General features: G+C 40.6%; 1 protein-coding gene across 1 annotated transcript in view; it reads right to left on the bottom strand.

Annotated features, from left to right (window-relative positions):
- The window catches only part of PKD2L1 (polycystin 2 like 1, transient receptor potential cation channel), a 29,793-nt gene extending 28,263 nt beyond the window's left edge, over positions 1 to 1,530 (bottom strand). The window contains 2 exon segments of the mRNA XM_074236325.1: positions 588 to 701; positions 1,275 to 1,530. Coding sequence (XP_074092426.1) covers positions 588 to 701; positions 1,275 to 1,530 — 370 coding nt within the window.
- Positions 1,531 to 22,742: the final 21,212 nt, after the last annotated feature.

The following is a 22,742-nucleotide window of genomic DNA, read 5'->3' as shown; positions in this document are numbered from 1 at the left end:
TCCTCCTAGATCTTAGATCACATTTTTCTGAGGTGATCATTTTGCAACCAAATTCCCTCAAGTCAGCTGTAGTTTGGTGAAAAGAACCCAGAATTAAGTTTGAGAACTAATTCAGTCATTAATCAGCTTCATAGCTCAACTGTAAATGGGGTTGAGAGAACTGAGGTTTGCCTGGTGCTGAACAATATCTAATGCACCTTATAAGGTTAACAGTCTACGACTTCAAGGTGAAATCCTCATGACTATCTTTTTCCTATTCAGACTCCTCTACTCCACTTGCTAATTCTGCTTTTAAAGAAAGGACCTGGGTGACCTTGGGCAAGTCATTGAAGCAGCCCTGAGTCTCGATTTCCTCATCCATAACAAAAAGGGAGTTGAACTCTATCTGGGAGAGCCCTTCCTCCTGCTGGGTAGATGGTTAAGCAATATTTCTCTTATCATTTCCTGAAACCCTGGATTTTCATGTCCTCCTTGGAGCCGCTAATTACATGGCTAAGTCTCCACCTGTACATTGCAGAACAGAGAGCATTTGAACCTCAATACTAAGAGGCTTTGAGGCAGAGATTTCATATCCAGCTGTTACTCACACAGGCAGATATCCACTAGAAACACCACATACACCAGCAGCTCCCTCAGGGTGGTCTTGACGTAAAGTTCTCTGTTCTCCGCCATGTTCTCTGTTAGTGTCGTACCCCAAAGTCCTACAGAGCAGAGGGACAATACTGAGGGGGGACAGAGCAGCAGAATCCCGTGGGTGCTGCCCTATCCATCCCTCCCAGTTCTTTACGTCCATTCCCCGCATCTCAGGATATCTTCCATCCCTCCGAGGCTTGATGCTCTAAGCAGAGGTTGCAAAGGTGTGGCCAGAATGCAGTCTGTCTAGATGCTCCCCTGTAGACAAGCCCAGATCCCATTTGGGGGGCAACCTGGGTCCCCTCCAGAATTCCAGTCATCAGACACTCTGCTGCCTTGGGGACATATAGCTGGGGTATGGGCCCTGACCCCAGTCCCCCAACCCCCCCCCCAACAGTAAGGTCACACTTCCTGAGTTCACAACCTTTCATGCACTCATAGTCCCACTCTAAGCTTACAGTCATGCCCCCAACCCATGATATCGCACTTCAGGACTATTGAGCACAGTAGCCTTCTGAGCTCAGGCACTGCCCTTTCTGCTGAGACCACACAACCCCTCCAATGCCACCCTTCCCATCATGCAGTTTCCAGTCCTTCCCTCTCCCCTAGCGAATGGAGGGAAGGGCCTTGCTTTCCGCTACCTCGGATGCCACGACAGATGTGGACAAACACGTGGCGACAGCAGTCCGTTCCTGGTCCTCCAGGTGCCCTCCTGAGGGGCCTCCCTTTGAGCTTCTCTCCAGGGTGGCTTGGTAAAGGACCAGAGATGGTGCAGATCTTCAGGGTGGCGGGTGGTGAGGGGGGCCCACTGTAAGCTGGGTTGTCCCAAGCTCCTGGCCCCAGCCTCTGTAATTCTTGACCCTCAGGGTTGCGGCCAGGGTTTCCCATAGAATGCATGGCTAAAGATGCAAAATTCTGAGAGAAGCCTCAAGCCTCCCTGTCTGCCCCCCACCTGCAGTGAGAGAAGAGGAACAAGGGGCTGGCCTTGCCAGAGCTCAGCTTCACCCAAGCCAGCTAGGAGCCCGCTACTCTTCTGCTTGGGAATTTAGGAGGAAAGTGAGCTCAGCAGCTAGGCTACTGAAGCTATGAGGCCAGAGGGATAGAGGGGGAAGAGGAAGGGGGATGTCCACCAAGTAACCAAGGAGGGCAGCGTCCCAGGTTGGCCCTTTAGAATAATTAGAGAAACCCGAAGGGGAGGAGAGGGGAGGGGCTAGGGGGCTGGGTAGGAGGAGCCGAGTTGGGGAAAGGGACCAGCTGGCCCGAAGAGGAGGAGGAGGAGGAGGAGGAGGCTAAAGCTAGGCTGGGATTGGAGGTGGGGCAGACTCCCCTGGGGAAGATGATGAAAGGATCGCTGGGTTCTGCTTCGAGTTCTGGGCTCAGATATAGTAAAAGCTCCTGAAAGGGCCGCCATGGATTGGGGGGGAGGGGGGCTGAGGACACTGACAGATCCACTCCTCCTTAGGTTTGCCCAGTTTTCTGGAGGGAGCATCCCTTACTGTCTCTTTGGAGAGGAGAGAGGGTGAGGACCACCCTCTAACCTAGGGAGCGGGAGAGCCTAGGAGAGGGTGTGGGGATGCCCTAGGAGAGGGTGTGGGGATGCGAGGGGGCCCCAGGCCGCAATGGGATTGTCCAAGATGGCACAGGCTGGAAAGTGATGAGCCAAAGGACTTCCTCAAGCTGGGCTGGGAGAGGCATTCTTCCCCTTTGGTTCCCCTAAGACAAATTGGGTCCTTCCTCTGGTTAAACCTAACTGGGAAGGGAGGAGTTAAATCCCTCTGAATTGCAGACAATTGGTGGCCAGAGAGAAACTTCAGAGATACTTGGAATTCCGGGAAACTGATCCAGGCCTCAGACCTAGTTCAGGGTCATGGTTTGCCCTATACCTCCTATGTGAAGGAGGCCAGTCAAAAAAATAACTCTCAATAAAGATAATTATGTGAAGGTGGTTGTTTAGGAATGAAAGAGAGAGAGAGAGAGAGAGAGAGAGAGAGAGAGAGAGAGAGAGAGAGAGAGAATAGCAGGGAAGGAGAGAGAGGGAAGAGATAGAAGTAGCCATGAAGATATGCCAGTGATGAGGATGGAGATGGAGAGCAGAGATAATGATAGGGTTCTGAATGGCCAGCATTAGGAAACATACTATATTTTGTGAACGCTAAAGTCAATTTGTGTTCAGTAGGGTTTTTTATTTCATTTTTGAGAAGATAAAAAGAAAAAGAAACCTTAATGTGTTCATTGTATTTCAAGCTAAGAGCCTCTAGCTCAATATGGAACCACAGAGCACCCACAGTTCTACTCTTGTCTTACTGATTGACTCAAAAGCATTTGGAGAAGAGAAAAATAAAGCTCTGGGAAGGCCAGCCCCTTGTTCCTCTTTCCTCACTGCAGGTGGGGTGCAAACAGGGGAGGCTTGAGGCTTCTCTCGAATTTTGCCATCACTCCCATTGCATCTTTAGTGCCAATCGCCAGGTCAGTAGGGGATGCCTTCTGATGCCAAGATCCCATTCCTGCCTAAGGTGATGAATAAGTCAGTGACCTAGGGAGGTGCTGCAGAACCTAACTAGACCCCAGCTAGAACCCAAGTATTACTTGAAGAAGAGATTTAAAAGTTCAGGTAGTTTTCAGCCTGGGGTCAAACAGGTTAAAAGTAACTTCTAATGAATAATAATAGAGAATTAGAGAGAGAAGGATGGGTGAGTTGGTGGATGGGTGGTTAGGTGTATGGATATGGACGAATGGATGAACAGAAAGATAGAAAAACAGATAAATGCTAGATTAGATAGGTGATAGATTTATGTTAGATAGATCACAGATAGATAAATGCTAGATTAGATAGGTGATAGATTTATGTTAGATAGATCACAGATAGATAAATGCTAGATTAGATAGGTGATAGATTTATGTTAGATAGATCACAGATAGATAAATGATAGATAGGACAGACAGAAAAAAAGATCGATAAACAGATGAATGGATGGATAGATGGCATTTATGTAGCTTTGTGCTTTACATTTATTATCTTATTTAATCCTTATAACAACCCTATCACAATCTCCATTTTACAGATGAGGAAACTGAGGCAACCAGAGGTAAAGGAACTTGCTTAAGAGCTTCTCTGAATGACCTTTCCTATGTGTTAATCATTTCCAATCTGATGTGCTAAATTGTATGTGTCAACCAAACCTACCTGTTCACATATCCTGCCTCTCAACTCCCAGCCTTTTTTTTGGGGGGGGGGGGGTTGTAAGGCAGTGGGGTTAAGTGACTTGCCCAAGGTCACACAGCTAAGTAATTATTAAGCTTCTTTTTTTTTTAGGTTTTTGCAAGGCAATGGGGTTAAGTGGCTTGCCCAGGGCCACACAGCTAGGTCATTATTAAGTGCCTGAGGTCGGATTTGAACTCAGGTACTCCTGACTCCAGGGCACTTCACCTAGCTGCCCCATTATGAAGCCTCTGAGGCTGCATTTGATCTCAAGGTCTCCTGACTTCAGGGCCAGTGGGTGCTCTATCCTCGCTATCCCACTCCCAGCCTTTGTAATGGCTGGCCCCATACAAAAAATAGACTCCTTCTCATTTGGGCCTGATGGAATCCCTCACTCCTTTCAAAGCTTCACTCAAGTACCACCTTCAACATGAAGTCATTCTGATTCACCCCATCTCCTAGAGATTCTCCCCCCAACTTTCTATATATTTTATATTAACTTTTTTGTGTGCAGGTTCTCCTCCCCTACGAGAACTTGAGGGCGGGGACCAGGCCCAGGACCTGACACATAATATGTACTTAATGCTTGCTGGTAGATTGTCCTGCCTCATCTTTGTTTGCATACACATAATTCTTTTTTTCTCTACTGGTCAGGGATTTATTTGTTTTTCCTTTATCAATCTCCAACTCTGCATAAAAGTCAGTTGAGTTGTTTCTTGATAAATGTTTCTCAAATTGTTCTTATTTGACCTTGGCTTTATTATGACTTTGACCTCCTGGTGCCCTGGACACCCCTCTGCCTATGTCAAATGACCCTAAATTGTGACCTTTCCCCTAGATGTGTGGTGGCCATAGGACCCAACAGGCATCAAGGGGGCAAACCAAGAGCACTATTCCACACCAATAGAGTGAAATAGTTCCTGTAAGTCCCAGGGAGGACAACAAAATCAAAGTCTTATATGGACGACCCAACTAGAAGGAAATTTTGGACTCCAAGTCAATAGCATAATCTCACATAAGTTTTCTTTTTTTCACAAATGGGGAAGAACACCAAGGTCCAGGGGTTTTGTGACCAGCTGACCTCTTGGCAGAAGTTGTTACTTACAGATAAGGAAACTGAGGTGTAGAGAAATCACTTCAGCCTCCTTCTCCTCTAGCCAGGTGATCACCTTCTCCTGTGGGTGAACCCTTCCCAGAAGCCCCCATTTGGGGAAGAGCCTCTAGCCATTTGTACTTTATTCTCTGAACTTTGCTTCCTAATGGTTACCTTCCTCTGCCCACCCTGCCCCCAAATTTTCCAGAACTCTTCATGTGTTGTCTTCCCTCTTTAGAATGTAAATTCCTTGAGGGCAGGGACTGTCTTTCTTTCTTTTTTTGTTTGTATTTGTAATCCCAAATGCTTAGCTAGTACATAGTAAGCACATAATAAATACTGACTGACTGATTGATTTGCTCCAAGTAATCAAAATTACCCAGTGACAGATCTCCAAAGGTGGACATAGTCACGTTCCTCCTTACTCATGGTTTTCAAGGACAGACTGGATGATAATGATATTCTAAAAGGGATTCTGGCTCAAGTCTGGACTGGATGGCCTCAAGTTCTTTCTAGTTCTCAGATTCTGTGGTTCTGAGTCTCCTTAGAAAGACTTTGGGATTTGGAATCAGGGGACTTGGGTATGCACTACCCATGTGACTTGATAAATCACTAAAACCCTCTCTACTTCAATTTCCCTTTTTTTCCAAATTGATATTTTATTTTATTTTATTTTTTCCAATTACATCTTAAGAAAGTTTTTCCAATATCCAGCTACATCTGTTTCTTTATCCAAAAAAGAAGGGGATTAGATAAGATGACCTCTCACATCCCCTTCCAGCTTTAAAACTCTGAGTTATTCTGACCTTCTATTGACCTTGTTGGGTTCCTGGACCTGGTCTTCCTGGTGGACCCTATTTTCTTAGCAAGTAAGACTAGAGCTATTATCTTAGACCCTTCCTAAAAGTAGTATCTACTCACTAAAAAAAACATGTATTTAGCAGTTTTTGGACACCTCTTCCTTTCTGTCCCCTGAGGCCCTCTCTATTTATTTATTTATGCTTATTTTTGTACAAATGATGCTTTCTATACATTACTAAAATATTCTTGTTTAAGAGTAAACATAATACCCCCTCCCCCAAAAAAATTAGACCCACATGAGTAATAAAGTAAAGGAAAGAGAAAAAAAATTAAAATTAATAATAATAATAATAGGGGCAGCCAGGTGGTGCAATAGACAGAGCACTGGCCCTGAAGCCAGGAGCACCCGGGTCCAAATCCAGCCTCAGACACCCAACAATCACCCAGCTGTGCAGCCCTGGGCAAGCCACCCAACCCCATTTGCCCTGCAACCCCCCCTAAAAGATAATAATAATAATAATAATAGTGCTTCAGTCTGTGTTCCAACATCTCCAGCTCTGTCCCAGGTGGATCCCATTCTTTATGATAAGTCCATCACAAAAGCTACTTCCAGATTTTTCCACCATTGCTCAGGCCCTCTCTAGATGTTACTATCCCCTACTCAAGCTATGACCCAACCTTAGTCATTTGAAGGAAGCCCAAAGGGTGAACATCTTAATTAGACTGTTGGCAAAGGCTTTGACTTCCCTTGAGTGTATTCCCTAAGTCAAAGTAAACAGTCTCAAGGATATTAGACTACATCAGCTGAATAGACCAATTCCCTCTTAGTGTTCTAAAAGCAAATTCAGATGCTAAAGACAAGGTTGTTCTCCTGGAACAAATCTTCATTTGTTCTTTGCTCCATGATCACTTGAAAAATTCTGATCTTTCCCTTTAAATGCAGTCCACACAGAGACATACCTCATATATGTAGACTGTTTACTTAAAAAATATTAGGTTTGGGGCAGCTAGGTAGTGCAGTGGATAGAGCACCAAACTTGAGTCAGGAGGATCTGAGTTCAAATTCAGTCTCAGACACTTAATAATTACCTAGTTGGGTGACTTTGGCCAAGTCACTTAACCCCACTGCCTTACAAAACCCAAAATAGGCTCTGTGGTTCTCCCAGCATCCATTCTCTTCTCTGGGCTGGTATAAAACAATAGGCATGGACTTTGGGGGTGTGAACACTAGATTTTTCTAGGCCAAGGTGAATGGGGCTTATCTTAGCTCCTGTCAGGTGCTAGATGAAAGATGTAGGTCAGGTTATGTCAAGAATTCGTTCCCATGAGGAAGTTTACCTAATTCCAGAAATTTGACTCTCTTCACCCTTTCATTTTCCAAGGAGAAGAGAATCAATTTATAGGTGGTGCCAGAAGTTATTTAGGGGAAGGGAAACAAACATACACACATGGTTCCTCTCTCTTCCATCTCTGGCTGAAGGAGATGACTATAGGAGATATAGAGGTTGAGAAAAGCCTCCAGGGATATGAACAGAGCAGCCAAACCCCATCCCACTCCCACTCCCACCCCCAGGGATTCATGTGAATCTGAATCACTTTATGAAAATAAACAAAACTGAAGTTCTACTGCACTGGCTAACCTCTACTATTGATAGAAGAAATTCCTACAGCCTGCTTCTAAATCTTCCAAAGGACCCTATCCCTATAGGCCCATAGTGGTGATAAAACACACTAATATGTATACTGTGAGAGACTCAACACGGTTACTGCATTTGTTTTTATCTTTTGCAAGGCAATGGGGTTGAATGACTTGGCCAAGGTCACATAGCTAGGTAATTAAGTGTCTGAGGCCACATTTGAACTGAAGTCCTCCTGACTCCAAGGTTGGTGTTGTTGAACCCGAAGAGGGAGACAAAGACCAGAATTTGATAAATTTGGAGATCTTTATTATTTCCCAGGGACTGCCTGGGGATGAAGAGTACCCAAATCAGACAGCACCTGAGTGTTCAGGAGATAGGGTTTTTATAATGGTTTTTTTTTTGGGGGGGGGGTTACTGAGAGCAAGCAGGATACAGAAGCAAAGACAGCAGTAGGATATATTGTCTTGTCATAAACATATGTAAACATAGGGTTCTGTTTAGATGGAGGGAAGGGGTCAGGGTCTTTGTGTAATGTTTGAACATATTTTCTGAGATGGAGGAAGTCAGGAATTCACAGGCTTCCCACAGGCTTGAGGGGGTGGAATTTACTATCTTATGGTTCCAGACGCATCTGGGGAAGGGGGAGGCAGTCCTGAAATTTAACAGATAACAGCAAGATAATTAGGCTAACAAGGGTGCTTTGTAAATCTTTAGACAATTTTATGGTATATCCGTGACCCCTTGGGTCCTATCAGACTATTTTCAGACCCAAAGGCACGCAGCCAAAGTTATATTTCTAAGGCATTTTTCAGGGCCCAGAAGGATGTCAAGGACCCCTTTCTATACAGGAACTTCACAAACACTGATATTGTACTTCAGTGTTTGTCATTCTATTTCAATATTTCTCCATTATATTCCTTTCTCTCCCACCATGGGGAAGCTGGTCAGAAAGGAAGAAAACAAGTGTTTATTAAATACCTCCTATGTATTAAGCATTTCATTATTATTCATCCTTATAGCAACCCTGTGAAGGTGATGTTATTATTATCGCCATTTTACAATTAAGGAAACTGAGACAGACAAATTATAGCATTGCTATTCTTTTCATATCCCTGGGAGACTTTCCTGATATAGTCCTCAATCTCCTATAGTCATCAATCTAGACTGAAATGGCAGAGAGAAGAATCATGACTGTGTTTGTTTCCCACTTCCTCCAAGTAACTTGTGGAGCTCCCACTAAATTGAATCTCTTCTCATTGGCTGGTGGAAGGGTGGAGAGAGTCAGAGTTATGGAATTAGGTAAACTCCCTGATGGGAAAGATTTCTTGAGATAATCTGGCTTATATCTTTCATCTAGCACTTGACAGGAAATAAGATGAACTTGTCCAGGCTAAGCACCTGGGACCAGTTTTGAACTCAGAACATCTCGATTTCAGGCCCAATGCTCTTGCTACTGAACCACCTTGTTAACTCTCCCATCTCTTTAGTGAATTTCCTAACCAGAATATCTTCAATATTACGTATTGCATCGTTCTTTTTAAACTCTATCACTAAAAGAAATTTTACCTAGGTCTAAAAGTGTGCATTATAGAAATATAAATAATCTTTAAGGTCCTACATTGGCCATTGGTCTTTGGGTAGCAGGCAATGGGGAATCCTAGCTGAAATCCTAATTTTTCTATTCTGCAACCCTCTCTAGAAGCTATCAATGAACTATGGATTCCCATCTGAAACAATCTGTAGAATTAATCCATGTAGCTGAATAATCTCTTTTAAAAAATATCATATGATCAGAGGGGCATGGGATCAATCTGGTCCATATAATCAAATGATGTATACCTGCAATGATGATTTGTAGACACTGAGAGGGTGAGTGACTACCAGGGATTTGTTCAAACTTCTTTGTATTGTGTAATGAGGAGGACAAAGATAATGGCCATGAATTCATATATATAGAAGGTCCTTTCCCAGACAGAACAAAGGTTTTTGAACTCTTGGACGAAAGTGCTAGGTGGCTTTCCTCTCTGGTATCTTCAAGCTAAAATGTTTGATAATCTGACTGATAGTGATTTATTAATCACAGTAAAACTAGATCCATGATGGGGGGGGGGGGGATTTTCCTACCTTTAGGTGAGTCTGTCATTATTCCTTAATGGGTTGTCTGGTTACCTTTTCTTCTCCATTGCTCCTTCTTCTCTCTGCTCATGCATAAAGTTCTCTGCAGAGATGTATGTGAGAGTGGTGACCAAAAGGCAGGAACTTCTTGGTGGAAGAGGGAAGAAAAAGGAGCATCTGGAACCATCTAGTAATGATCATATTTCAAGGGTGGAGGGCAGGAGGAAGTAGCAAGCACCCCTTCTTTTCATTTTCACATCACTCTCAAAACCCAGAGATTACAAAGCCTCTACTAGTAGAAGCAGTCAAATCCTATCTCATCGGTATCCCTGACATGTGTTGATGGCAGTTACAATTGGAATATCTATCACCATCTTAGAAAAAAGTTTGGAGTCATGGAGGAGTGAATATGGAAGATTTGAAGGAGACTCAGAGATTCTTCTTTTTTTTTTTAATGTTTTTGGCAAGGCAATGAGATTAAGTGACTTGCCCAAGGTCACACAACTAGGTCATTATTAAGTGTCTGAGGTCAAATTTGAACTTGGACCCAAGCTGACTCTAGGGCCTAGGCTCTATCCACTGTACCACTTAACTGCTTCACTCTCAGAGATTTTTCTCGAGATTCTTTGGATCTTTTCTGTGGTCCCCAAAATCATGAGATGGTCATACTCAAACTGAGATACCCTGTCCTCACTGTCTTTCCCTTTTCTGCCGACCCAGAGCAACATTGCTCATCTGAAGAATGAGGTAAAAATGGCAGATGTTTCTGCTTCCTTCCAGGAATCCTCCTCTCATGTTTTCCTTTGTCTGCCCTTCCTGCCCAATCCTTTACATTCCCTTTTCATGCTTTACGTTTCTTTTCTTTTCTTCTTCATTTCTATTCCCTTCTCAGTCTCCACTTCCTACTTCTCCTGTCCCTCCTTAGCCATGGTTTTTGCTCGCTTCCCCTTCTTTGACTATCCTGTATTCTCCTCCTTCCCCTCTACTGCTCTCTTGTCCCATGCCTGGGCCCCTTCTTTTTCTGAACCTCCATAATCTATATCTGGAAGAATATATAGATTCAACAGGATAGATTAAAAGAAAGCGATGAGGGGCGGCTAGGTGATGTAGTGGATAAAGCACCGGCCCTGGAGTCAGAAGTACCTGGGTTCAAATCCCGTCTCAGACACTTAATAATGACCTAGCTGTGTGGCCTTGGGCAAGCCACTTAACCCCATTTGCCTTGCAAAAAAAACAAACCTAAAAAAAAGTGATGAAGTGTCTTTGTATATTAAAGAGGCACGTTCATATGAGGGAATCCAGAAACCTGAAGTGGACAACATAGTGGAGAGTAAAAAAGGAACAAGAGAAATGATGTGGTAGGGGTGCACTATGGACCACACAAACAGAAGGAGAAAATAAATGAAGAGTTCAGATCCTAAATCTGATAGGAGGTATGTGATATAATGATGGAGAATTTCAGACTTCTGTCTGAGCTCTTTCTCTGACAAAAAGAAAGCAACTAATAGCAACTATAATTGGTCTGACTTTTCATTTTGTCCTGTAAAAAGTGGAGAAATGAATAGAAGAAATTTCTCTTCTGGACAAGACTCTGACTAGCAAGGAAGTATAAATGATAGGAACACCATGTGCGGAGTTTTTAACAAAACTTATCATTGTTGTTTTTCCTAGATTTAGGATAGCAGATTTCAAAGGATTTAGAGAAATGTTAGGATCTAATGGCCTAATATTTTTAAGGGAAATCAGCTTAAGCAGGGTAGAAATCTTATAAGAAAGGTCTTCTAAAACTATAAGCAAAAATTATGCCTATGAGAAGGACTACGGGGAACTATTTAAAGAGATTTAAAGAGATTATGTGGATGTACAGGAAACTCACAAAGACAACTAAGTTAAAAGGACATGTAGTTTTAGTGAAAATAAAGGCAGGTGATGGAGGATAAATGCAAAGAAATCCTAGGACTCTATAAGAAGAATAACAAAATCTTGAAAATCCAGAAAGAGATGAACCTAGAGTTGAATGCCATCGACAACTTGCCCCCAAAACCTTTTAGTGGCAAGAAGGAAGATTGAAGAAGGGGAAAAGTTGAATGATAGGTGGATCCAGATGCTTCCTCAAGAGAAAGTGAGGCTGGTGAGTTTGCACAGCTCTCCCTCATTTAAATTCAATTCACTTGCATGTTGTGTCATCACCTCCTTGAGGTAATAGTCCTCTTCAGAAATGTACAGCAAACACCATCAGTTGGTGATGGTAAGAACGATGGACTACTCTTGCTGCCATTTTCTCTTTTAAGAAAAATGGTGCTTTCCATCTGTATCCAGATAAAGAACCGTGGGGTTTGAACAAAGTTTAGGGACTATTCCCTTTAATTTAGAAAAAAAAAAAAAAACCTGATATCTTATTGTCTGATCTTGCTATCTCTTATACTTTATGTTTCCTCCTTAAGGATATGATTTCTCTCTCATCACACTCAATTTGGATCAAAATACAACACGGAAACAATGTAAAGACTGACAAATTGCTTTCTGTGGGGGGTGGGGGGAAGGAAGTAAGATTGGGGGAAAAATTGTAAAACTCAAAATAAATAAAATCTTTAATTAAAAAAAAGAAAAGAAAAATGGTATTTGCATTGGGAAGGATCAAACAAACATGGTTAAGAGAAAGTGAAAACTCAAAATAAGTTAGGACATGATAAAAGCACATCAAATTACACTGAGTTCAAACTCAAAGCATTCAAGTCGACAGTGCCAGATGAACTACATCCTAGACTATTGGAGGAGAAAACTAGCAAGTATGCTGACTGAGCTGTTGTTAGTGATCTTTGAAAAAATATTAATAAATATAAAATATGCTAAAGAGCTATTAATTTTCAGATTTAAGAGAGAGAGGGAGAAAGAAAATAAGGTTTAAAATGATGGCCCAGGGGCGGCTAGGTGGCACAGTGGATAAAGCATCTGTCCTGCCGTCAAGAGTACTTGGGTTCAAATCCGGTCTCAGACACTTGATAATTACCTAGCTGTGTGGCCTTGGGCAAGCCATTTAACCCCATTGCCTTGCAAAAACCTAAAAAGAAAAAAAAAAGATTTCAAAAATAAAAATAAAATGATAGCCCAGTGAGCTTGAATTTTGTTTTTTGTTCATTGTTTAATTATTTTCAATGAATAGTATTTTCCATTTACATGTAAAGATAGTTTTCAACATTCATTGTTGTAAAATTTTGAATTCCCAATTTTTCTTCTTCCCTCTCCCCAAGAGAATAAGCAATCTGATAAAGGTTACACGTATACAATCACATTAAACATATTTTCATATTAGTCATGTCAGAACAAAAGGGGAAAGAACTAGAAAAAAAACAAAATGAAAAAAATTGAAAATAGTGCGCCTGATCTTCATTCAGACTCTGTAGTTATTTCCCTGGATGTGGATGGCATTTGTATCACAAGTCTTTTGAAACTGTCTTTGATCACTCTATTCCTAAGTCTGTCAGAGTTGATTATCACACAATATTGCTGTTAATATGTGTAATACTCTCCTGGTTCTGCTCACTTCACTCAGAATCAGTTCATATAAATTTTTCCAAGTTTTTTTTAAATCTGTCCACTCATGATTTCTTATAGCACAAGAGTATGCCATTACAGTCATATACCACAACTTGTCCAACCATTCCCCAACTGAAGGGCATCCTCTGGATTTCCAACTCTTTGCCACCACAAAAAAAAGTACTATAAATATTTGTGTGCGTATGGATCCTTTTCCTTTTTTCATGATCTCCTTGAGATACAGACCTAGTAGTGGTATTGCTGGATCAAAGCACACTTTTACAGTCCTTTCAGCATGCTGACTTTTACTATTGACAAAACTCTAGAACCCATCCTTAAAGGGATGAGCACTTATTAAATTCCACAAACATTTATTGAGTGCCCACTAGAGTGAGACTTTATTTTACACATTGATTAACATATAATAAGAGAACAGGAAGGTTTTTTGCAAACCATCTCCTACAGCAGATTATGTATTTATAGTCATAATATTGATTGAAAGGGATTGAAAATACAGGACCCCACCATTGTTGTTGACTGTTGATTACAAAGTGCTTTAGTCTATATTGCAAAATACAATTTTACAAGACTCTGATCTCTCATAAAAGATTCCTCAGCAAATGTGACCACAGAGATAGCAACCATTTCAATGACCTTCTGATTTTTAAATCTCAAAAGAGAGTCAAAATAGGGAGATAGATGCTCAGCAAAGGGGTTCACTACCATCATGTAAGAAGAGCCTGCTCAGAGTCCAAACTGAAGAGAGATTCTTATAGAGTGTGAGATACTTTAGATGTTCTTTATTCAGACAATACAGCATCAATTGCAGTAAGCCCCCCCCCAAAAAAAACTACAGCAGCTTCTGAATGAGACCCATAATTATTCAGGAAAAGATTGCTCTAACTGTAATCCATATGGGAAAAACTAAATGGATAACAAATATCTGTCTTCCAGTTAGAAAATAATCTACAGTTGGAAAGTCAGTCCAATGAAATAATATACCAATGTATATCTATTTTGAACAAACGCTGTAGACAAACAATGAGTTAAGCACAGTAGTTAACAGAAAGAGAGAAAATTGGATGTTGTTCATCATGTCCAATTCTTCTGGCAAAGATACTGGAGTGGTTTGCCATTTCTTTCTCCAGTTCATTTTACAGATGAAGAGCTGAGGCAAATGGAATGACTTTCCAGGTTGTAAATGTTTAGAACCAGATTTGAACTCAGGAAGATGTGTCTTCCTGATTCCAAGCCCAGTGCTCTATACACTGGGTCACCTAACTGTCCCAGACTGATAAGTAACTGGGAAGTTGGGCCACTAAATTTTGAATGTGCCCAAGCTGTTCCCTATAACACAAAATTCCATTTTAAAAAAATATTTTCTAAGTGAGGCTGCAAAGTTGCAAATGTAATACCACAATTTCTAAACTATAAGTTTAGACACAGATGACACAAATGATAATGGCGAGAGGGGATGGTGGACTTATAAGTAAGTCACAACATATTTTCTTTTTTTGTATCTTCTTTTAATTTATTTTGAGTTTTACAATTTTTCCCCTAATCTTACTTCCCTCCCCCACCCCCCACAGAAGGCAATTTGTCAGTCTTTACATTGTTTCCATGGTATACACTGATCCAAATTGAGTGTGATGAGAGAGAAATCACATCCTTAAGGAAGAAACATAAAGTATAAGAGATAGTAAGATCAGACAATAAGATATCAGGTTTTTTTTTCTAAATTAAAGGGAATAGTCCTTGGTCTTTGTTCAAACTCCACAGTTCTTTCTCTGGATACAGATGGTATTCTCCATTACAGAGAGCCCCAAATCATCCCTGATTGTTGTACTGTTGGAATGAGCAAGTCCATCAAGATTGATCATCACTCCCATGTTGCTGTTAAGGTGTACAGTGTTTTTCTGGTTCTGCTCATCTCACTCAGCATCAGTTCATGCAAATCCTTCCAGGCTTCCCTGAATTCTCCTCCCTCCTGGTTTCTAATAGAACAATAGTGTTCCATCATATGCATATACCACAGTTTGCTAAGCCATTCCCCAATTGAAGGACATTTACTTAATTTCCAATTCTTTGCCACCATAAACAGGGCTGCTATGAGTATTTTTGTACAAATGTTTTTACCCTTTTTCATGATCTCTTCGGGGTATAGACCCAGTAGTAGCATTGATGGATGGCACCAACTGGCTGCCCCTTGGATCAAAGGGTATGCACATTTTTGTTGCCCTTTGGGCATAGTTCCAAATTTCTCTCCAGAAAGGTTGGATGAGTTCACAGCTCCAACAAAAATGTAATAGTGTCCCAGATTTCCCACAACCCTTCCAACAATGATCATTTCTGGTCATATTGGCCAGTCTGAGAGGTGTGAGGTGGTACCTCAGAGCTGCTTTAATTTGCATTTCTTTAATAAGTAATGATTTAGAGCAATTTTTGATATGATTATGGATTGCTTTGATCTCCTCGTCTGTAAATTGCCTTTGCATATTCTTTGACCATTTGTCAATTGGGGAATGGCTTTTTTTAAAGTATGACTCAGTTCTCTGTATTTAGAAATGAGTCCTTTGTCAGAAACATTAGTTGTAAAGATTGTTTCCCAGTTTACTACATTTCTTTTGATCTTGGTTACAGTGGTTTTGTCTGTGCAAAAGCTTTTTAATTTAATGTAATCAAAATCATCTAGTTTGTTTTTAGTGATGTTCTCCGTCTCTTCCTTTGTCATAAACTGCTCCCCTTTCCATAGATCTGACAGGCAAAGTAGTCCTTGATTTTCTAATTTGCTTATAGTATTGTTTTTTATGTCTAAATCCTGTATGCATTTGGATCTTATCTTAGTATAGGATGTGAGGTGTTGGTCTACTCTAAGTTTCTTCCATACTAACTTCCAATTTTCCCAGCAGTTTTTATCAAAGAGAGAGTTTTTATCCCAATAACTGGATTCTTTGGGTTTATCAAACAGCAGATTACTATAATCATTTCCTGCTATTGCTCCTAGTCTATTCCACTGGTCCACCACTCTATTTCTTAGCCAATACCAGACAGTTTTTATGACTGATGTTTTATAATTTTAGATCAGGTAGAGCTAAGCCCCTTTCTTTTGCACTTTTTTCTTTGAATCCCTGGAAATTCTTGACTTTTTATTTCTCCACATGAATTTACTTACCACTTTTTCTAACTCATTAAAGTAATTTTTTGGAATTTTGATTGGTAGGGCACTAAACAGGTGGTTTCGTTTTGGTAGAATTGTCGTTTTTATTATATTAGCTCTACCTATCCATGAGCAGTTGATGTTTTCCCAGTTTTTTAAATCTGATTTAATTTGTATGAGAAGTGTTTTGTAATTGTTTTCAAAAAGTTTCTGAGTCTGTCTTGGCAGATAGACTCCAAGGTATTTTATATTGTCTGAGGTTACTTTGAATGGGATTTCTCTTTCTAGCTCTTCCTGCTGTATCTTGCGAGACATATATAGAAAAGTTGAGGATTTATGAGGGTTTATTTTATATCCTGCAACTTTGCGAAAATTGCTAATTGTTTCCAGTAGTTTTTTGGATGATTTCTTGGGATTCTCTATGTATACCATCATGTCATCTGAAAAGAGTGATAGTTTTGTTTCTTCCTTCCCAATTCTACTTCCTTAAATTTCTTTTTCTTCTCTAATTGCTGAAGCTAACATTTCTAATACAATATTGAATAATAGTGGTGATAATGGGCATCCTTGTTTCACCCCTGATCTTATGGGGAATGCCTCTAGCCTGTCCCCATTGAATATAATGCTTGTTGAGGGTTTCAGATAGATACTACTTATTATTCTAAGAAACAGTCCATTTATTCCTACACTCTCTAGTGTTTTTAGTAGGAATGGATGCTGTATTTTGTCAAAGCTTTTTCAGCATCTATTGATGTGATCATATAATTTCTGATAGGTTTGTTGTTGATATAATTGATTATGCTAACAGTTTTCCCAATATGGAACCAACCCTGCATTGCTGGGATGAATCCTACTTGGTCAAAATGTATTATCCTTGTGATAACTTGTTGTAATCTCACAATGTATTTTCAATGAGGATTTGTACCTAATAAATAAAATTTTAAAAAAACTATTAGAATACTGTGATAGATCTGTACCCTTGTCAACACATTCATGTTCTTTAATTCTGGGTGACTCTTAGTCTCTTCTTCCCAACAATCTTGCTTTCACCCAACATTCTAGAAATCCTCTTCTAGTTCTCATGACATTAAATGAATGACCAATGCATCATATGGGCTGTCCTTTGGCTAAACTTCACTATTATCACAAGGCCAACCTGTCTTCTTTCCCATCATATATCTGTCTGATGACACTCTTTACACCACTCTTATGCAATTCTTGGCCAATAGATATTACAACCTATTCACACCCACCATGTTCTTCTCCATTGACCTTTCAGTGAACTTCTTGGATGTTTTGGAGACCCTGGATTCCATGACTTGTAGATATCTGATATCACCTCAAAAATATAAGAAGTACTGTTATAGGTAACTCCTGGTGTAAGAACAGAATTCCTTCCACCAAAGCAAATTGTCACCCATCTAATGACTTAGTAGATCTCTCCTAGGAAGTTTCCCATAGTAAATACAGTTTGAATACCTTGCTCAGAATCATAAAACTAATATGTGTCAGAAGCAGGATTTGAAAATAGGCCTTTTGGACTCTAAACCCAGTTCTATTACTACTCTGCCTACTAGGCCATATTGCCTCTACCACCAAGGGATGGTTTTGTTGAAAAAGTAGATCTTTGTTTCTGAGAGAAAGTATCAGTAGAAACAATGCACAATTTTCAAAGGTAATCAGGTCAGCTCCTTTAGTCAATTCTGGGTCTAATTCATTATTATCTGCAATATTTGTACTATATATTTGGATATATATATATATATATATATATATATATATGACATTTATGAAGCAACTACTGTTTGCTAAGCCAGATGATAAGTGGTGAAGGCAGAAAGAAAGGCAAAAGAAAATCTTTGCTGTCAAGGAAAGGGAGCCAATATACAAGCAACTGTGTATCAGCAAGATCTATACAGAATAAACTGGAGACAATCTCAGAGGGAAGGTGCTAACATTAAGGGGGATTGGGAAAAACTTCTTAAATTTCCTTTTTTTAATTATTTTTTTACATTCTTTTCTTTTTATATTTTGAGTTCCAAATTCCCTCCTTCCTTCCCATCCCTTCCCCACTCAAGCAATGTGATAACAATTATTCAAGTAAAACCTAGCCAAACATATTTACTTATTTGCCATATTGCAAAAACAAAAGGAGAAAATGATGTTTCAATATGCACTCAGAGTTCATCAGTTCTGTCTCTGGAGGTGGATGACATTCTTTCATCACAAGATCTTTGGAATTATATTGAAATGTGTCATTGTATTGATAAGAGTAGCCTAGTCTTTAATTGTTAGATCATCATTACCACATTGCTGTTACTATACATAATTGGCTATAGTTTTTATAAATATGACTGAATTTTCTACCTATTTGCTAAATGAGGTCTTTATCAGAGAAATTTGCCATAAAATTTTTTATATTACTTCATTGTCTATGGTATTTTTTTAGCAAAATGTATTTTCCCTGATTATCTCTTTTAATGGGATCTATTTTTGCTTTCGTTTTATCTGAAATCATGATTTCTATTCTTGCCCTACTTTTATTTCAGCTGAAGTATATTAAATCCTGCTTCAGCCCTTTATTTTAATTCTCTCTGTTTCAAGTGTCTCTCTTGTAAACAACATATTCTTGGATTCTGGTTTCTAATCCATTCTATTTGCTTCCTTTTTATGAGTGAACTCATCCCATTCACATTCATAGTTATGATCATTAAGTGTGTATTTCACTCCACCCCATTTTCTTTTGTTTATTCTTCTTCCTCTTTTTATCCTATCCCTCCTCAGAAGTCTATTTTACTTCTAACCACTGCCTCCCTTAATCCACTCCCTCTTTTATCATCGCCTATACTCTTCCCCTTCTATTACCCTTTTCAGTAAGATAAAGCTAAGGGGGGGGGGGGGGGGACCATGAGAAAGAAAAATAGAAACAACAAAAAAGTTTTACAAGGTGAACATAGTATGCTTTGCTCTGCATTTAGACTCCTTAGGTTTTCTCTGAATATGGATGGCATTTTTCATAACATGTCTCTCAGGATTGTCCCTATTTTACCCTCTGGATCTAAGGTATCAAGGCAGTTTTCCTTAATAATTTCTTGAAATATGATGTCTTTTTCTTAATTATGGCGTTCTGATAGGTCCATAATTCTTATATTATCTCTCCTCAATCTATTTTCCAGGTGATTTTCTTCTCACAAGACAGTTTATATTTTCAATCTTTTTTTTTTTTTGCTTTTTGCAAGGCAAATGGGGTTAAGTGGCTTGCCCAAGGCCACACAGCTAGGTCATTATTAAATGTCTGAGACCAGATTTGAACCCAGGTACTCCTGACTCCAGGGCTGCTGCTTTATCCACTGCACCACCTAGCCACCCCCATTTTCAATCTTTTTGCCTTATTTCTTGATGTCTCAAATAATCATTAGTTTCCATTTGCCCAGTTCTAATTTTTAAGGAATTATATGCTTCAGTAATTTTTTTTTTTAGGTTTTTGCAAGGCAATGGGGTTAAGTGGCTTGCCCAAGGCCACACAGCTAGGTAATCATTAAGTGTATGAGGTCAGATTTGAACTCAGGCAATCCTGACTCCAGGGCTGGTGCTCTATCCACTGTGCCACCTAGCCACCCCTGTAGCTTAACTTTGAACATTATGTCAATGTTTGGACTTTGCTCCCCTGGGATTAGGGGGACACTTTCTCAAGTGTGCTGCTGTTTCCACAGGGTGTCTTGCTTATTTTCTTCCAAGTGGTATGATCTAAGAAGGGGTATGGTCATTGATCTCCTGGTCTGTGCTCTTGTCTTTACCCAGGAAGGGGCCCTACTCCCTTGCAGCTGCAAGTATTCATATTCCTTTTTGCTTTGGAACTGTGACCAGGGTTTCAAATCCCTTGTGACCATCCACTAAGGTTCCTTTCCACACTGGAACTGGCAATAGAGTTGCTAATCAACACCAGGTAGACCCAGTGCCAGCAAAGAGCTCACTATAATATATTTCTGACCAGTTGACTGATCACTGATCCCCTTAGCAAATCTGAATAAAAACTTCCAAAACTGCTACAGTTGTGGCTGCTGTGGCTACGACAGTATATTTGACTTTAAACAGTCTTCTACCCCAAACTTCTCCTTCAGATCCCCTGTTTTTGGGGGCTCTGCCACACCAAAATTTGATTTCAGATGTTATTTTAAAATTGTTTGATAGAAAATGTTAATAGAGTTTAGCTAGATTGCTGCCTCTAGTACACCATCATGACTCTCCAAGAAAGACTTCTTATAGATTGAAATTTGAGCTGGGACATAAGAAAATCCTGGAAGTATAGTTGAGGCATGAGAGAACTATAGGCATGGGCGGGGGGGGTGGGGGGGGCAGTCAATGAAAAAGCACCAAGTCAGGAAATGTAGCCTCTTGTGTAAGGACTAGTTAGAATATTAGGTTGGAGTGGAGGAGTACCCTATAAGTAGACTGAACAGGTAGGATGGGATCAAGTTACAAAGCTCTTTAAAAGTCAAAGAATTACCTAAAAAAAAAAATGGGGTGGCTAGGGGGCACAGTGGACAAAGCACCCGCCCTGGAGTCAGGAGTACCTGGGTTCAAATGCGGTCTCAGACACTTAATAATTACCTAGCTGTGTGGTCTTGGGCAAGCCACTTAACCCCATTTGCCTTGCCAAAAAAAAAAACACCTAAAAAAAGTCAAAGAATTTTGTATGGGATCTAAGAGGTAAAAGGGAGTCCCAGGACTTTATGGAAGAGGTGGCAGAGCCAGGTCGGGGGAGGGGGAACAGAGTAACATTGATAGACCTACATTTTAGGAAAACTAATTTCATAGAAATAGGGAAAGGATTGGAGTGGGAGGGTTTTAAGACTGAAGACCAACCTGAAGGATATTGCAATAGTTCAGGCATGAGATTATGCAGGCCTTTACCAAAATAATAGCAGTGTCAGAGAAAAGAATGGACATATAGGAGAGTTATTATGAAGGAAGAATAAAAGAACCTTGGGGAAAAATTGGATATGGGGGTGGGGATAAGAGGAAGGAATCAAGGGACACATAGTAGTCTGGGCAACTTAGATTTTTCTCACATGACTAGTTTGACTAAATTCTTTTTTTTGTTGTGTTTTTTTTTGCAAGGCAATGGGGTTAAATGATTACTACTACTACTACTACTACTACTACTACTACTACTACTACTGCTACAACTGCTACTACTACTGCTGCCTCTCCTCCTCCTCCTTCCCCTCCTCCTCCTACTTCTATTACTACTATTACTCCTACTCCCCTCCTCTTACTAATACTGCTAAATCTACTATTGATATTGCCACTGCTGCTACTATTACTACTACTGCTGCTACTACTACTACTACCACCACCACTACTACTACTACTACTACTACTACTACTACTATTCACACATGTATATCTTGTTTCTTTAAAATGAGTTATGGAGGAGCAGAGCCAAGATGGTGACAGAAGATCCTCTCTTAGGTGCTCTCTCTTTCTAATATTTCAAAACTTATGTAAAATAAGGACTCTAAATTTTTGAGAGACGGAACCCACAGAGGGATCCGGTGAGGCAATTCTCCATCCCAGGATAACCTGGAAAATAGTGGAAAGGCTCTGCTCCATGGGATTAGAGGGGCAGCCGCCAGAGTGAAGGAACTTCAGCCTCCCGGAGGCAACCCCAGGGCACCTGAGAGCCCTGGCTCATGGCAGCAGGGGCAGTTTCCTAACCTACACCCCAGGGAGCACTGGACACAACTTGGAAGATCAGCGGGGGACCTCTGCCAGAGCAAGCACTTGAAGCCCAGCCCTCAGGACACTCAGCAAGCAGGGAGCAGCCCAGATCCAGGAACCAGAAGCAGGCAGAGCTGGTAAGCAGGAGCCCCCAAGCAATGGAGCTTTAACTACTCAGCCTAGGTAGGGAAGTGGAGAAAGACTTCTGAGGTCTGTCCTCTGTACCTGGAATAGGACTCTGGGCCTCTGACCACATTCAGATCTTTATCACAACCTAGGCCCCCCAAAGAACAGCAGGGACCCCCCACCTCAGCCCCATGGCAGAAGGATGCATTTGTGGTCAATCATAGACCAGGAGGGAAGACAGAGCTTCACACCAGGAGATGCTTGTGGCGGGGGGGGGGTGTCCCAATAATATTTAAAAACTCAGGAAGCACCCTCAAACCAGGAACAGGCTGGGGAAATGAATAAACAGAGAAAAAAGAGAAACACCATTGAGAAATACATTGTCTATGATCCCAAGAAGGATCAAAATACTCAATCTGAAGATGAGGAAGTACAACCTCCTGCATCTGAAGACTCCAAGAAAAATGGAAATTGGGCTTAGACTATGACAGAGCTCAAAAAATATTTTGAAAATCATGTGAGGGAGAGAGAAGAAAAATTGGGAAAAGAAATGAGAGAGATGTAGGAAAAACATGAAAAAGAAGTCAGCAGCTTATTCAAGGAGATCCAAAAAAATGCTGAAGAAAATAACATGTTAAAAACCAGCTTAGGTCAGATGGATAAAACAGTTTAAAAAGTTATTGAGGAGAAGAATGCTTTAAAAAGAAGAATTGGAGG

This window comes from Macrotis lagotis, chromosome 4, assembly GCF_037893015.1.
Source record: "Macrotis lagotis isolate mMagLag1 chromosome 4, bilby.v1.9.chrom.fasta, whole genome shotgun sequence".
Lineage (NCBI taxonomy): Eukaryota > Metazoa > Chordata > Mammalia > Peramelemorphia > Peramelidae > Macrotis > Macrotis lagotis.
Note: the sequence above shows the minus strand (reverse complement) of the source record. Positions and strands in the feature narration are given on the sequence as shown.